This window comes from Saccopteryx leptura, chromosome 4 (genome assembly GCF_036850995.1).
Source record: "Saccopteryx leptura isolate mSacLep1 chromosome 4, mSacLep1_pri_phased_curated, whole genome shotgun sequence".
Taxonomy (NCBI): domain Eukaryota; kingdom Metazoa; phylum Chordata; class Mammalia; order Chiroptera; family Emballonuridae; genus Saccopteryx; species Saccopteryx leptura.
In genome coordinates, this window is record NC_089506.1 from 165194669 (window position 1) to 165211637 (window position 16969).

The following is a 16969-nucleotide window of genomic DNA, read 5'->3' on the forward strand; positions in this document are numbered from 1 at the left end:
ATCTCCACTACCTATTGGTCAGGAGCCTGGCATTCAGGTTTAGCAATGCTTGATAGTCAATCAGGACCTGAACAAATACTTCTCCCAGGGGGACATACAGGGAGCCAACAGACATTATGATGCTCAACTTTATTAGCTATAAAGGAAATGTAAATCAAAACCACATGAGATGCCACTTCAGACCTGTTAAAATGGCTATTGTCAATAAGACAGGAAATAACAAGTGTTGGAGAGGATGTGGAGAAAAGGGAACCCTCATTCACTGCTGGTGGCCATGTAAACCGGTACAGCCATTATGGAGAACAGTATGGAGGTTCTTCAACCAATTGAGTAGAGAGCTACTATATGACGCAGCAACCCCTCTGTTGGGTATGTACCCAAAACAACTCATAAACCCTTATTTATAAAGATATATGTACCCCTATATTCATTGTAACATTATTCATAATAGCCACAACATGGCCACAACTTAAGTGTCCTTCAACAGATAATTGGAGAAAGATATGGTACATATATGTACTGCTCACAAAAATTAGGGGGTATTTCAAAATAAGTATGATGCTCTAAAATATCCCCTAATTTTTGTGAGTGATATTACAATGGAATACTACTCAGCCATAGAAAGAACCACAAAATGTGCCATTTGTGTCAACATGTATGGATCATGAGTATCATGTTAAATGAATTAAGTCAGAAGGAAAAGGACAAAAGTCATATTGTATGTGGGATATGAAACTGTCGCAGCGACAACCAACTACCCAGAGACCAGATGAAATGCTCTGAGAGCCGAGGGGAGGCAACAGCCCCGGTCAGCAGACCAAAGGACTGAAGCCCCGTCCCCAGCCTTACTCGGATATTTATTAGCCAGTACAAGTAACTCAAGGAGCAGATAGAAGAAATTTTCAGAGGGGGAAGAAAAGGACAAGGAACATGCTGACTTCTAATATCTGTTCTGAGAGCCTGAACATTTCTGTTCCTGAATCTTTCCCTGCTGTTTTGCTGCTTCCAGTAAAGGGTCAGAGAGGCCCCTGGAGTCTGGTCTGCTCAGGGTTTTCACCCTAGGGCGCCTCTGTCTCTGATTGTTATTCTAACTCTGTATATTTTCATACCATATTCCTACAAAACAGAAAGCAATAAACAAAGAAAACAAACAAACTCAGACAACAGTAGAGTGGTTACTAGAGGAAAAGGGGAGTGGGGGGAATGAAGAGGGCGACAGAAAGAGACTAGACTCGGGGTGCTAGGCAACATACAGGTGATGGATTCCAGCACTATACACCTGAAACACGTTCCTAATTAATCTTACCACAATAAATTTAATTAAAAAAATCTCCTCCTCTGTGAAGCTGTTCCTTCCCAAAGCTGTTACTCTGTTCTATCTGTGCTCCCTTTAATTGTGACCATTGTTATACCTGTTGTACTCCAATACTAGTGCTAGTTTCCAAGAATGTCTCCTTGCGAGGCTCTGAGCAACTTGAGGGTGGGATCTTTAAATGCCCAGTGCCTGGTGTGTATTTTTTACTCTATGGATGTATTTATTTACTTCTGAAAAAAAAAATTTAAATGGCTATGTAAATGAATGAGTTTTTAGGGAATGGGATTTTAAACAAATCACTTGTTTAAACCCTTGAGTTTTAATCTTATCTCAGCAATCACTAGACAAATTAGAAACTCCTAAACTCAGTCTCCTTTATTATTTTCAGTTAGTCAAACCTATAGAAAGTCTGTAGTGAAACACACAAGGACACTGACCCACAGAACACTGCATGCCTCATCCCCAACCAGCATCAATGGAGGCCAGTCATTGTTTCCTAAATAAAACAAAAGACACAGTGTTTTGTTTCTCTTTTATTGCAACCCATTGCAAGGTCAAAAGATTCACAGAAATATAGAAACTACAAACTGGGTAAATTTCCTTTATCCACTCAAAAAGACATTAAAGACAAATGACCAGAATTTTCCACTACAGCAATATATTTCATAGTCTTTATTCTGAAAATACTGTTGACATTTTGGAGAGGATAAAAAGCCCTGCATTAAACATGTTCACATACATTTATGACATTCTAAGCAAAAAAGAAAGAAAGAAACTCTATATTGCCCAGAAAAATCATTTTAAGCCTCATTTCAAAGCATCTAATGAGAACACATTCAACAACCATCACAGGATCACTCAAGGTAATGCTTTTTCTGGATGTTTTTTGAGATTAATGCTTTGAGGCTGGATAGGATATGTCTACAGATTTCTACAAATGTACCAAAGCAGTGTTCCAGGTTATGCTGCATCAGGCTTTCTGGATTAGTCAGCACCTAGAGTATAAGTGCAGGCCCCACCCCACCCACCCCAAGCGAAAGCATGTTATAGTGCCGTACTTTAGATTCAAACAATGCAACATTTAAAAAAATCAATTACACACTTCTGAGAACATCTGACCACCACACTGTAACACTGCAAAGATCATCACAACTTTGAGCCGAAGTGGCACCGTCTCTATCATCGGTGGCTCTTCCTTCTTTACCCTTTCTTTAACTATTTAAAATATAGTGTGACATATATAAAAATTAAACTTTTGCTTTTTCACTCAAGCTACTATTACTATACACACTTATAAATTAGTTTTGGATTAAAAACCAGTTAAAATATTATGATTTAAGATAGTTTTCAGTGGAGGGGAAATGAGAGCAATACAGTTTGATATGTAAGAAGAAATGCAGTTTATTAATAGTTAACAGCCTTTTTTTCTTACACAAACTTTATTCCCTTCAATTTAAATTAGTAATCCACTTAGTGATGGAAAAAGTATCCTTGGTGAGTATTGACTAGATTTTAACTGATTTGTATTAAAAGCAAAAAAAAAAAAAAAAAAAGGCCACAACAGAAACATGTTAACATAATCAAAAGAAACAATTTGTTTACATATTTTTGGAATCATTATAAATAAGTGAACGGCATTTGAATGTAAAGGTATTTTTGTTTCTTACAGCTAGACTCATTTTAGCAATACTGGGACTTACAGAAAGTGAAACTCAAACCTTAGTATATCTGTTAAGACCAAAAAAAGAAAAAAAGAGCTATGACCACACTAGGGAAGAATAAATAGCAAACTCACAAGTCAGGGTTTGTATCTCACTCTACAGGGAAAGATAATCTCTTTAGCATAGAAAGGCTCCCTGCTGTCTTGACTGTAAATCTAGACACAGGAAAGGGTGTTGGAGCCTGAGTCCCTACTATGAATTCATTGTAAAGATGTGTGAAATCAAAACACATATTCATTTACTAATAGATATTTTCTTAACTGAAAGGTGTCATTATTTAAACAAAGAAATGCTTATTTCTGACAAGTGTAAACAATCTTAATGAAAAGATTTTTAAACTTTTTTTTTTAACACACAACAACCAGCAATAGACCTTTGCAGGAGCAAAAGAACTATTCAAAAAATAACATGCATATAACCAAAAAACTTATTCTAAAGCCTAAAGCAAAGCAAAGCAAAAAACCCAAAAAACAAAAACGTGTCTACTTACATTTCATTAATATTCTATTAATGACTACCCCCAAATCTCAGAAATATAATTTCATAATTACCCAAATTAACAAAAATAATTAAATGATCTGTAGATTTTTTAAAAATAACTTCACACTATTAATTATATTGGTGGCTTTAATGTGGATAATGCTAAGATTAGCTCCAAATATCATTAAAACATATCCAGACCAGTTACTACCCATGAAATAAAAGCTAACATAATGTTAATGTAAAACTCCATTAAAACATTTAGTACTCAACAGAATGCATTTGTAGAATAATGAGTAATTAACTTCTGTGAGCTGGCCAGGGGATTGTTATCTCCATATAAAAATTCCACAAAAGGCTTTATCCTCTCTCGTCCCTAAGTTACCTACCAGAGAGCAAGTTGTCCACGTGTGTATAGAGTCAGGCAGAGCCAGGGTGGACGTCACGCTGTCTCAGAGATGCCCCACGTCAGAAAATGACCTAGAAAGAAACTGCCCTGGTGTGCATGTGCATGAGAGAGAGAGAGAGAAAACCTGTGTGTGTGTGTGTGTGTGTGTGTGTGTGTGTGTGTGCGCGCGCGCGCGCGCGCATGTGCGCTTAAAACTTCGAAAAGTACCGATTTCCAGGCTTCTAACTAGTGTACATCACTCATGTTCTGGTTGTCATCAGAAGTGCACAATTTCTGTCATCGGAAAAGAGAGAGGCTGCCCTCATTATGGGACATCACCAAGTAGCAGGAATTAGAAGCTCAAAATAATAGATTCACTATTTTTATTCCATAATAGAAACTGTTTTTTTTAGAGAAAAAAGCCTTTGAACTTAAAAATGAAAAGGTTTGTGGCTTTTAAAATCTTTAACTTTTAAGATAAAAACCAGCTCATCTGGGAATACACAGCAATTGCGCTTATGCTATGCAATATGCAAATGAGACACAAATATACACATTCAGGTACACACAGACATGTGACAGTTAAAACCTTTCCAAGAGGTCAGCCACCCCAGATCTATACTCCTCTTCACCCCGCTGAATGATCCAAGGGGACCTGAGCTTGGGCAGGGGTGTTAGGAAGAGGCGGCGGACATGTTGGGGGTCCAGCCCATCTGATAGGCTCTCTCCAGGGTCCTCTTGCAGTCCTGGAGGACGGTGCTGAAGGTGATGTGGGGGTACTGCTGTACCAGCTGCTCCACTGTCACTTCATTGACCTGTAACCAAAGAAGAGTTGCTGTCATGCACTCGGACCACTGAAAGCACCTGCTCCCCACGCTCGCTGGTGTGCGCAGAATGGCACCAGGAGCCCTCCTCTCACTCCTCAGTGGTGGGAGGAAGTGCTGAGCGAGAAGACACACGTCCCTTTTCGTCTGATAGCTCACTCTGCCTTCCTAAGCAGTGTATTTGCCCTCATGGACTTTTAAAAAGATATACAGTGTGAAGAAACTGAATGTGTTTTCTAGAAGCATAAGTGCCTCTGACTTGCCGAGATCCTAACAGTGACCATGGAGGATCTTGGGTTTGGTGGGTAAGGCTGCAGTAAGAGAGCCTTTGAATGTGCATCTGACTTTGTCATCATCAACCTGACAGGCTTTTTAAGACAAAACTGTAGATCAGTGGAGAGGATTCACAAGATTCTAGATAGAAGTGTTGGGGAAAACGTTTACTTTTCTTTCCTTAAATGTTAAGGTACTGCAAACTTCAAGTCCCTTTGTGAAAAGGGCTGAAATGTGAAGAATCAATAATTAAAACCTACATGGCTGGCAGGGCAGGGATGGCCCCACTAGACCTTAACCATCAAAGACACCACCTTGATTTTTGATTAGACAAGGCAATCAGACAGGCCTAATTAAAACCAACACCTTTACAATTGCTGTGCTGTGAAGAGATTAATTTGTCAATTATTTTTAAGCTGATTGCAGTTCATATCACAGAAGTAGACAGCTCCCTTCATCCTTTAGATAAATAAACGATTAACCTAAGAACCACAACTTTTAGGTAGCTTTATTTAAAATCTTTATTGAGCACTTGGGCATTTTCAAATACATCAATATTTCATTTATACGGGGTAAGCTGATCTGAAGGCGCAGTGATACATATTTCTGTGCTCTCTCCACTCCATGTCTGTCCGTTATCGAAAAGATCAGGACCACCAGGGAAAACCTAAACAACATTAAATTCTTGTAGTTTGCCTTTGAAAGTCTGCTTCAAAGCATGATGGCCATGACATTTAGTTGTCTGTACTGCTCTGAAATAATGTGGTGTTTTCTGAGTGATTTGGAAAACTGAGTTATATAATCTCTCTTTTTTTTTAAATTTGCAAGTTGATGTTTTCACATTGGGTTGATGATACTTAATCTTTGTCAGGATATTTCCATATTTAAACTTTGATTGTAAGTAGATCAACTTTTATTCTAAATTCAAACAAAACAGGCAGTTAATTCTTATTGTGATATAAATATGATACATAAAATTTTGCTTTCAAAAACAAGAAAATAATTTTGAATAAAAAAGAAAAACATATACAAATTAGAGTTGAGAATATGAACTCATGGTCTTAAGAGGATTTTTAAGCAACGTAATTTTTTTAAATTTAAATTTATGTTCTAAGTCTTGCCTAAGTTGAGGCAATTGATCACAGTCTAGTTAGAAGGTCATGCATCATCATCTAGTCCTACCTCTCAGGCATGTTTTTACACTGTCTCGTTACCTGACATAGTTGCAGATTATCAAGCTGTCCAAGTTCTGTCTGGCCTCAAGGACTTTGCACATGGTCTCTTTACCTGAAATACTTTTTAATACACTTCCCCCTCGAAACCACCTTATCATGCCTACTTCCTACCTACCCTTTTTAAAAAAAATTATTAAACTATTTTTGACATACAATATTGTATTAGTTTCAGGTGTGTAGCATAGTGATTCAACATTTATATACTTTAGGATGTGATCACAAGTCTAGTAATCTGTTACTATGCAAAGTTATCACAATATTATGTTCCCTTTCACCTTTTTCACTCTACTCATTCTTGAGTTCTTAGTTTTAATGCCATTTCTCCAAGTAACTCTGACCATTGCCTCATCCCTGCTCTCCTCCCCAAATAAGGTAAAGTTTCCAGGTTATTCACTCTTCCAGTATTGCCTACTTTTACTGCACTGCACTGATATTATAAAGTTAGGTTATGATTGCTTTTTTTTTTTTTTTTTTGTATTTTTTGTATTTTTCTGAAGCTGGAAACGGGGAGAGACAGTCAGACAGACTTCCGCATGCACCCGACCGGGATCCACCCGGCACGCCCACCAGGGGGCGATGCTCTGCCCCTCCGGGGCGTCGCTCTGTTGCGACCAGAGCCACTCCAGCGCCTGGGGCAGAGGCCAAGGAGCCATCCCCAGTGCCCAGGCCATCTTTGCTCCAATGGAGCCTTGGCTGCAGGAGGGGAAGAGAAAGACAGAGAGGAAGGAGAGGGGGAGGGGTGGAGAAGCAGATGGGTGCTTCTCCTGTGTGCCCTGGCCGGGAATCGAACCTGGGACTTCCACACGCCAGGCCGACGCTCTACCACTGAGCCAACCGGCCAGGGCCTGATTGCTTTGTTTAGTGTCTGTCTCTCCTGCTCCAATGTAAGATCCACAAGAGCCATGATAATTTTTGTATCTATGAGCCAGGCCTAATTATTTGTGAATGAATGATAAAATAATAGCAAACTATAAATGAAAAATAGAAATCTAAGAGCAAGGTAATGATAGACACTAATGTACTAATAATCACAAAGACCAACAATTTCCTGAGAAACTCAAAAATTCCCTCCTTCAGCCCTGGCCAGTTGGCTCAGTAGTAGAGCATTGGCCTAGCATGTGGATGTCCCAGGTTCGATTTCTGGTCAGGGCACACAGGAGAAGCAACCATCTGCTTCTACACCCCTCCCTCTCTCCCTTCTCTCTGTCTCTTTCTTCCCCTCCCACAGCCAAGGCTTGGTTGGAGCAAGTTGGCCCTGGGTGCCGAGGATGGCTCCATGGCCATGCCTCAGGTGCTAAAATAGCTCAGTGCTGAGCAATGGAGCAAGGCCCCAGATGGGTAGAGCATCGCCTGGTAGGGGACCTGCCCGGGTGGATCCCAGTTGGGGTGCATATGGGAATCTCTCTGCCTCCCCACTTCTCACTTAAGAAAAATTTAAAAAAATAAAAGAATTCTCTCTTTCAGGCAGCCTTCTCTAAGCAATCCTATTTTCCCATAAGATTGAGTTAGGTACCCAAATCTTGCGCACCTGTAAGATTTGGGTTTTATTTAAGCACTGTCAAGTTGTATTGCCATCATCTCTTTACTTGCCTATCTCTTCCACATGAACAAAAGCCTCTGCTTTGTATTATTAAGGCTACCCAGCTGTGCAGGTGCAGAGAAGAAACATAGCCACCGTGGCTCATACCATGGACTTTAGAGTCAACCAGAAACAGGTTTGTATCTGGGTTCCACTTTACTTCTTTAAGATTTGAAGTCCTCAACTGTAAAAACAGGATAAAAGTACTTACATCATAGAACTTTTATAAGGAAAAACTGTAATAATATGCCTAACACTGTGACTGACTTAAAAAAAAGCCCCCAAATTGTAGCTCTTAATATTACACAGGCATGATTATTGAATGAAGGAGTTAATTAGCAATACGTTAGGACAATGAATTTTCTGTAGTAATGCTTAATATTGTTCCACTTCTGGGATAGTTCAGAAATAATTCTTTGGCCTGACCTGTGATGGTGCAGTGGATTAAGCATCGACCTGGAATACTTAGGTCACTAGTTCAAAACCCCGAGCTTGCCTGGTCAAGGCACATGCAAGAAGCAACTACAATGAGTTGATGCTTCCTGCTCCTCCCCTCCTTCTCTCTCTCTCTCTCCTCTCCCTAAAATCAATAAATTTTTAAAAATCTTCAATAAAAGGAAGATTTATAACATTAATGATAATATTCAAAATAAAATAATCACAGGGCAGGAAGTAATTTTAAATATAGAAGAAAAATCTGTTTTATCGTAACGCTCTCTGGAGGAGATCCCAGAACTCCCCTCAATAGCACACTCTCTATTTACCTGAGGCTCCCATGCTGCAGTCAGACTTGCCTCCCACCTGCCATAAACTAACCCTCAGGATGAGATCTCACTAAGGGAGAGCTGAAGTCACTTGGTCAGAGAGGACTCTCAGACAATCTGTATCACACTGCAAAGAAAGTAACGTGCTCCGAGCCACTTAGCATTCAGGGAACAACTAACTGAAAAGAGACGAAAAAGAATGGAGAAGAGAAAATGCTTAAAACCACCAGAAAGATAGGGCTGTTTTCTATGATACATCATCTCTAAAATCTACAAGGGTCTGTGATAAGGGCAATTTATTTTAGAGATCCAATTAAAAAAAATCTCCATGTGGTGTTTTGTAGGAAGAGATATAATTCACCTTAAGCAAACTTGATACATGAAGACATGGATTCATGAAGTATATAAATTAGAGAATAATTGTTCACTTCAGTAAAGACTTTCATGGTAGAGTTAACCTATTTTGTCAGCTCTCCTAATGTGTTTTATATATCCTTTTATTTAGCAAAATTCAACTTACCTATTTCTCTGCTATAAAGTAAGATACACTTAGAGTTGAAAATATAGCCTGTGGTAATTCTCTGGATTTCACAGGTCACGGGCAAGAATAGACAGCACTTTGGCTTTGTAGAGCTGCATGAAAAATGTTCTGGAATTCCTCTGTGAATATGATGTGTCTTCGAAGCAACCTTTATGCTAACTATGCTGTGTAAATTCTAGAAAACAAAGCAGTGGGGGGGATGCAAATAATCGGTTTTAGAGCTTTGTCTGGTAGAAGTTATTCAGGGAAATGCATGTGGTCCCACTGGGTAAAGTTCTATCTTTTACTTACAGGGTCTTCTGGTGACACAGTGTGACAAATTTTATACTAAAGTTCTTTTCATTTACTCAGAAGTACAAATTACGTTCACCTCTTTGTACAGACTCACGGAGTGTCTCGGCTCCTTAAAGGAGTGCAGTGTGAGACACCAGGAGGGTCCACATTATTCCAGATAATTACACCAACATACAAGCCTGCAGACGGTTTGCCACGCACAACTCCTTTTGCTAGAATCAAAAGAACCGTTTTCTGTTCCGACTCATAAAATGTACAAAATATAAAAAAAGAAACATAAAGATAAATTTTTTAAAAACTACCCTTTGATCTCTGGTTTTCGGTATTCAATTTCTTTTCCTCTTGCTGAAAACTATCAGTGGCAACTCCTATATTACATATGTAGTTTGAAAAATGCAGAGTACCTTCCTAAAGAAATATGCAGTGGTGTCATTTGAAGAAATTACTGTGACTAAAGTGAAAAAAACAAAACAAAACAAAAAACCTGTGCCACAGAGTTGTTGTTTTTTAAGTATAAGAAATACTGAATTTTATAGTTCTCTCCAAAGACTGCATAACCATAATTTACATTTTCAAAATTATTACAACTCTTTTTAATGTAGTAGCAATTTGTCTGGTATTTTAACTTATTTTGAGTTAACATCTATTAGCACTTTTTGAAAATGTGAGGCAAATTGCTGTGCTACTGAAGGTGCCCCCCCCTCCATTTCATCCGGTTACTGCTGCTCCCGGGGAAGCATGAGAAGGCCCTTCAGGGTTCCCATCCAGCCCGCGGACGTTTCTGCACCTCTGTATGAGTCCTTTCCCCAGAAAGTTCCAGGTAAGTGCAAGCCTAGGCCCGAGCTACCTCCCAATGACACCTATTGTTAAAAAAACAGAATTTCTGATCAAATTTGCTGAATAATCCATTTATATTAACAGATTCTTATTTCCTCATTGACTCATGTTATAAAATTGGGCATATTTACTGTTGGGGGAATATTTGTCACATGACTATATGAAAATCACACTTAGTAGCATAATATAGGCACACCTCGTTTTACCGAGCCTCACTTTATTGTGCATCCAAAATGTTGCATTTTTCACAAATTAAAGGCAAGACCCCGCACCAGCAGAAAGATTACAACTTGCTTTATTGTAAGACTCCCTTTATTGCAATGGTCTGGAACTGAACCCATAATACCTCTGAGGCATGCCTGTAAACCACTTAGAGTCACTTTTTATTTTTCATGGAGAAAGTTTCTCTGCAAAACTGAGCACTATTTAAAATACCAATGCCAACAACAATAAAATGTATTGCATTATTCCTGCAATATCAGTTACTTGACAACAAGGAGTATTGTAATCCTTTGTTTTCAGACCTACATACACTAGAATATAAGCTCATAAGACTGGAGTTTTGGCTGTTTCTGTTCACTGCAAAATCCCTAGCGCTTAGAGAATGCCCAGCACATAGTAGATACTCAATAAATATTTGTTGGCTAAATCAATATGGTAGTTGATTGATGCATACTGAATAAAAAACCCCCCACCTATTAATACTGCATCAGAAATTGTAAAGATAAGCTCATTTGGTGCCCAGACGGTTCCATCTACAGTGGTGGTAGTCTCTAAAGCCTTGAGATATGGCAGCTCCAAGCTCCTTTAATCATATACCCTGGGTGATTCTCTGTACCACTCTCTGGGTGCCTCTTTCTCGATACACCTTCCCTGGGGTTTCCAATAATTTTGCACAGGAGAGCAAAGTAGCCACTGATGGTGATTCAGCTGGGTCATGTAGCTATTGGGAAGTACTCAGGAAATGACTAGGCTATACTTCAGATTAATTGAGGCAGCCTTACTACTGGAGATCAGTGGTATGTTACACTGGCTGGGTAAGACTGAGAAACAGGTTAATGGTCACTGGACAGGAGACGGTTTCCAAAACTCTGCAAAACCCCACATGGTTCAGGAGATTTAATACTTTCCTTTGGAGCATCAGCAGTTTGCCCAGGGTGTCAGGCCCAGGAGGGCCCCACAGAAGATTTAGAAATTCTGTGACATTTTAGGTCCCTTGTAATGTCACAGTTATCTGGAACACAGCAGGAACTGGGGACAGATCTCCTGACTCAAAACAACACTATTTTCACCCAGTGATTTCTTGGGCTTCATCAATTCCACGTGACTTCATCGCTACCTGGGGATGACTGGAAATCTGCAGGGCTTTTTGCTGTTGTTGGTTTCACTGTCACAGTGGTGTTTGACATTTGGTGTCCCAGGGAGCATGTAGATAATACTGCAACAGGATGGCACAGTCCCCGGGGAGGAAACAGTCTCTAAACAAACTTGCCCTGGGCTCCTCCCTGAGAAACATTTCCTTATTAGTATCAGGTTCTCATGTAGTAGGGATAAGTCAAATTCATTTCTTTTCTTCAGCATGGTTTATTTTGGTGAAATGCTTGAAAGTAATGTGCTTTTTCACCTAAATGACTAATAGGGCAAAATAAAACTCTATCCACATCCCAGTAAGAGTGGAGGAGAAGGGAAAGAGTCAGTGGGCATCTACTGTTTCCCAGGCATCTCAGCACTAATGCCCCCGTTACAGAAAACTGTGGCTCAGAGGGAATTAGCATCTCACACAGGGTCACACAGCTTCACTGACAGCCTTTTTCCATCAACAATTAAGAAAAATAATTGTTTACATATAAATTTATTTCCAAGTCCTTTATAACCTCTTCCGAATGGCTGCTCTGGGGGCATATGGGCATCACGGGACTCGGGATGCTCTGTCGTGGGCTGTGGTCGTGTGAGACTTTCAAGTACGATGGGGACACGGTGAAGCTGCAAGACAAGCAGGGGCCTGCTGGCCGGACCAGCTGCCCTGCCACCAACTGCACCGCTGTCTTTCCTCTCTCTTGCCCAGCAGAGTGTTTTTTTGAGACCCTTAGCAGAATGGCTACCCTCGTAGAGCAGGGAAGACGAGCAAACTAAACGAGGATCAGCAGACCCGAGGAGTGTTTTCTAGGGGAAGTGCAGGGTGCTGGGGGAGGACAACCTGATCGGCACCCGGTCTTCTCCAGGGGGTGGAGAGGGATTTGCAAAAGAAGTGACGCTCAACTGGACTTGTGAGGGACACAGAGGCACCATCCTGGGTACGGCACGCACTACGTATACACATATGACTCCAGGAAAAAGGAAACTTGCCAGTAAGCGCAAATAAAACAACTGATCTGTCCTTTGCTTTGTAGTCAGAGTTCTTCCAGTCCCTAAAGCACACTCTGGTGTACACCAGAAGTGAGTTCTTGTTTCAAATAGCACTTCTCTGAGCAGGGGAGTTGGCGAAGAAAATGGATGCCCCCGCCTCTGCAGGTGAGAAGAGTCAGGAGCCCACACTGTGTCTGAGAAGGTCTTGCAAATAGCACACTCAGCTCCTGCCTCCTAATTCAGGGCTCTTGCCCTCACAGTGGTCTGTCATTCTTCACAGACTCCCTGGGCAATGTCACTCACTGCTAACGGCCCCAGAGGCTGACTCCTGGGGGCCCAGAGGCAGAGTGTTGTCTCTCGGGCAATACACCTCAGGAGCCTGTCTCTGGGTTTGGCTCTCTGGAAAGCTGCACTGGCTATTACAGAACCTGGCATTCACCAAGTGCCCGCAGAAGTCATCCTGGACAATGTCTATTCTAATGAGACCCAACTGTTCTTTCAGCAAGTGCCCACTGGCCCTGTGAAGGGTACATATTAAAATAAATAAAATAAGGGTAATGTGAATTTTAGTAATAGCTCAAATTTGTATGTAAATGAGATGAGTCATCTAAGTGCAGTTTAAAATATTTTAAATAGAACACTAGCAAAAAAAAAAAAAAAAAAGAGAGTAGACAATGCACTGATTTCCCAGGACACTGCTCAGCCAGCAACACGCACTCCACAGGCCCAGGCAGACGTTTATGACTCTATCCCCTCCCTCTGTGGCAGGGCTTCTCGCGTCCCTGTGTGGGTGACGGGCTACATCCTGGTAATGTTTCTCTATGGTCAGAGCAGGGAGGCCCAGGGCACCAGGAGTTCAGCACCACTGCTATAATCTCTCACCTCACCTCTCTCTCTCTCCAGCAGTAAGGCTAAACTTCTTCGCAGTCTGCAGGAGGCAAAGCCGTGGCCAAGCAGGCACGGACAGGCTGCCGGCAGGGCCCACGGTGAGGGGAAGGGTCTTCCCCAGCCTGATGTGGGCGTGAAACAGATCCTGGATGTGAACTGGAGTGCTCTGGCTGCTCCTTTCTCTCCCCTGCAGGCAGCTGCCCATTCCCTTCCTTCCTCAGCCACACCCAGGCCTTCTGCACCCATCGCACAGCGACTCATGTGTAAACACACGTCTGGTCCATGTGTACGGATGTGGGATGAATTAACTGTGTCTGCAACCAAAACTACAAAGAGAATACAGTGGTTCTCAGCCCAACTACTCATTAAAATCACCTGGGGATCATTTAAAAATTCCAGTGCCCAGGCCATATCCCAGACTAACTGTATCCGAATCCTGTAGGGGTGGGACCCAGGCATCAGTATTTTTTAAGGCGCCCAGGAGATTTCCAAGTGCAGCTCAGATTGAGAACTGCTGGTCTAAAGTTTCCAACTAAAGATCCCCTAGGGTGCTGATGATTTCTACACTTGGGAGTCTAAGGCAAGATCTGAACTAAGATCACTGAAAGGTAACAAGTTTACTTCCTAGGATGCCCCCCCACATTAAACTCTGAGACAGGGGTTCTGGAGAAAGAAACGGGCTCATCTCTATTTTTTCTCCCAAATATTAATCACAGCCTGAAACAAAATGTTTATATTTTGAATATGATAAATCCACGCTGGTTTATTCTCCTTCAGTATTAGTGTTAGATTTCTAGCTGGGTGTAGCCAGAGGAGACAGCTACCAGACCTTCCCAAGAACTAAGGGAAGAAAAAATTCCCCAAAACCCAGTTCTCACATGAACCTAGTGCTTCCTCAGTGGACCACTCATGACATGGTAGAGGACACACACGACTATGGATTTGTTATGAACTTAAAGAAAAAAATGGATTATCTTTTTGGAGCCTACAAGCCACCTGTTAACTATGAGAGTCAGCTGATTACAGGCCACCCATAATACACCACGCTTCATACATAAGCCTCCTACTGACAGCCTGAGGCCTTTAAAGAGGTATTTTTAAATATAGAGGCAAGAGATATGACTCCTGGGTTGCAAAAAAAAAAAAAAAAAAAAAAAAAAAAGCTCATCTAAAAATCTGAAAACATAGAAGGAGACAGATAACTGAGAATGCAATGAACCTGACAGGGCAGACTCATAAAATTCAGTCAGTTTTGTCAAATGTAGTCATTCCATTTCAGAATCTGCAATGATTGGAAGTGCTATGCTCTGTCAATATCACAACAGGCCTGGCTTCATGCTGTCTCTTTTTCACGAAATGTGGGTTGCCTGTTAACACTAGCATCACTTCTCTGCCCTTGAATTAGCACAGTGAGGAAGCAGCGAGGAACCCAGAGGATGCGGATCACAGAAGCACCTGCAGTGTTAAGTGAGAGCCGGTGCTCCGGGCTGGCTAACCTGAAGCCTCTAATTAGAGATTAGTGTGACAGGAGTCCAACAACCACACTGTCAGAGAGAAAAATTAGTGACATTTTCATTCCCTGTTTCACCAAGTGATCCTCCACTAAAAAGAATATTTCAAGCCAAGTCTAAGCTCAAGGTGTGCAGCCTGCATAGGCACTCCATGGCCGCACACCGACAGCCATGGAATTGAACCATCATGCGGATCTGCACATTTTTAAAAATAGATTTGCATGTTCAGTGAAGATGGAGGCCAAAACAGACATGTGTGGGACACCAGGATGGAGCGAGCCTCTTGGGTAGTCATCTGCCATGCTCCAAGTAGTTCAGCAAACCATGGAGTGCTTGAGAAAACCTGAGCCCTACTCAGATAATTAATGGAGTCACTAAGTGAGTGGTAAGAGCAATGTATTTATGGAACACATCTGGATGTTTCTAAATTAAACTTGCAAAACTAAGCTGAAAAACACAATTGAGGGAGAAAACTCTGAGAACTAAAAGATGTGTTTTCTTTTGTGTTTAATGGCTTTCTTGATTTCAGTTTTTATTTTCTTACAGAAAGCTTATGGCAGTGGTAATCACCACTGGACACCTGATGACAGAATTTCTCTCTAAAATTGCAGTTTCCATCAGGCAGAACTTATGAAATTGATCTGTTTCCTAAAACAAAATTATTATTGGCAAAATTTTATTCTGCATACAAGTCATCTGTAAATCTATACATAAAAAACAACAACCCTAAATAAAACAAGTGATATTTTTTGTTTTCACAATAAAGTGCATAAGTCAGAGCACTTCAAGGTCAGCCTCTGGAGCACGCTGCATCCAGTCACACATCAGATGCTGACTCGGTGACTGTCCTGAGCCCAGAGCTTCAGCTACACTAAGAATCCCCAGCTACAGGAAACTGGCACCAGATCCAAGGGGTTGTCCCTCTTACTCATTAGCTATTCCTTTCTGCCTAGATGCTTTTTATAATCAAATTATTAAGAAGCAGTGGGATCTAATGGTTCTCAAACTTGCTTTTAGCTATACAATACTTCTGCAAACCAATATAATAAATAAGCAAATCAAATAAATACAGTAAACAAATAAAGCAGTGCCTGACCAGGCAGTGGCACATGGATAAAGCGTCAAACTGAGATGCGGAGGACCCAGGTTTAAAACCCCGAGGTCACTGCCTTGAGCGTGGGATCATAGACATGACCCCATGGTCACTGGCTTGAAGCCCAAGGTCGCTGGCTGGAGTCCCAGATCACTGGCTTGAGCAAGGGGTCACTCACTTTGCTGTAGCCCCCTAGTCAAGGCACATATGAGAAAGCAATCAATGAACAACTAAGGTGCCTCAATGAAGAATTGATGCTTCTCATCTCTCCTTCCTGTCTGTCTGTCTCTATCTCCCTCCCTGTCACCAAATAAATAAATAAATAAATTAAGCAAGCAGTAAAAGTGGGTTTGCTCTGATTGACAGGTGCAAGCAAGGCCCAGGCCCCTACCCTCTTAAACATTCTGTCATTCCTGAAGCTCTGCGGAACCTCCTCGGAAACTGGGTATCACACAGAATACAGATGGGAAACACAGTCCAACCAAGTCATCTGTCCAGCCAGCCAGCCGGCATCCATCCATCCGTCCATCATCCAATTCATATTTGTTTAGCAACTATACCATACCAGCCACGGTGCTAGGGCTTGGCAATATACCATAGAAGGAAAAACTCATGGATCTTACATTCTAAAAAGGAAAGTGATGGGAATGAGAACGCTAAGAACCACCACAAATAAGAGCTACCAATTATCACTTATTTCATGTAAGAAACTTTACACATATTAACGCACTGAGACGTCTCAGCAGCCTATGAGATAGGTGCTGGTTTGTTTCCACTGAGGACGAGGAAGTGGAGGCACAGAGAGGCAGTGCCGATGTGGAGAAAGGCCAGGAGCGCAGTGCCGTGGCAGACGAGAGAAAGCGTCCTCACAAAGGAGGGT

At 41.3% G+C, this 16969-nt stretch overlaps 1 protein-coding gene across 1 annotated transcript in view; it reads right to left on the reverse strand.

Moving 5' to 3' along the window:
• Positions 1 to 1833: 1833 nt before the first annotated feature.
• Positions 1834 to 16969, reverse strand: part of FBXL17 (F-box and leucine rich repeat protein 17) — a 685599-nt gene continuing 670463 nt past the window's right edge. Inside the window, exon 9 of the mRNA XM_066381970.1 lies at positions 1834 to 4719. Coding sequence (XP_066238067.1) covers positions 4579 to 4719 — 141 coding nt within the window. The 3' untranslated portion in view covers positions 1834 to 4578. The remainder of the gene's footprint in view (positions 4720 to 16969) is intronic.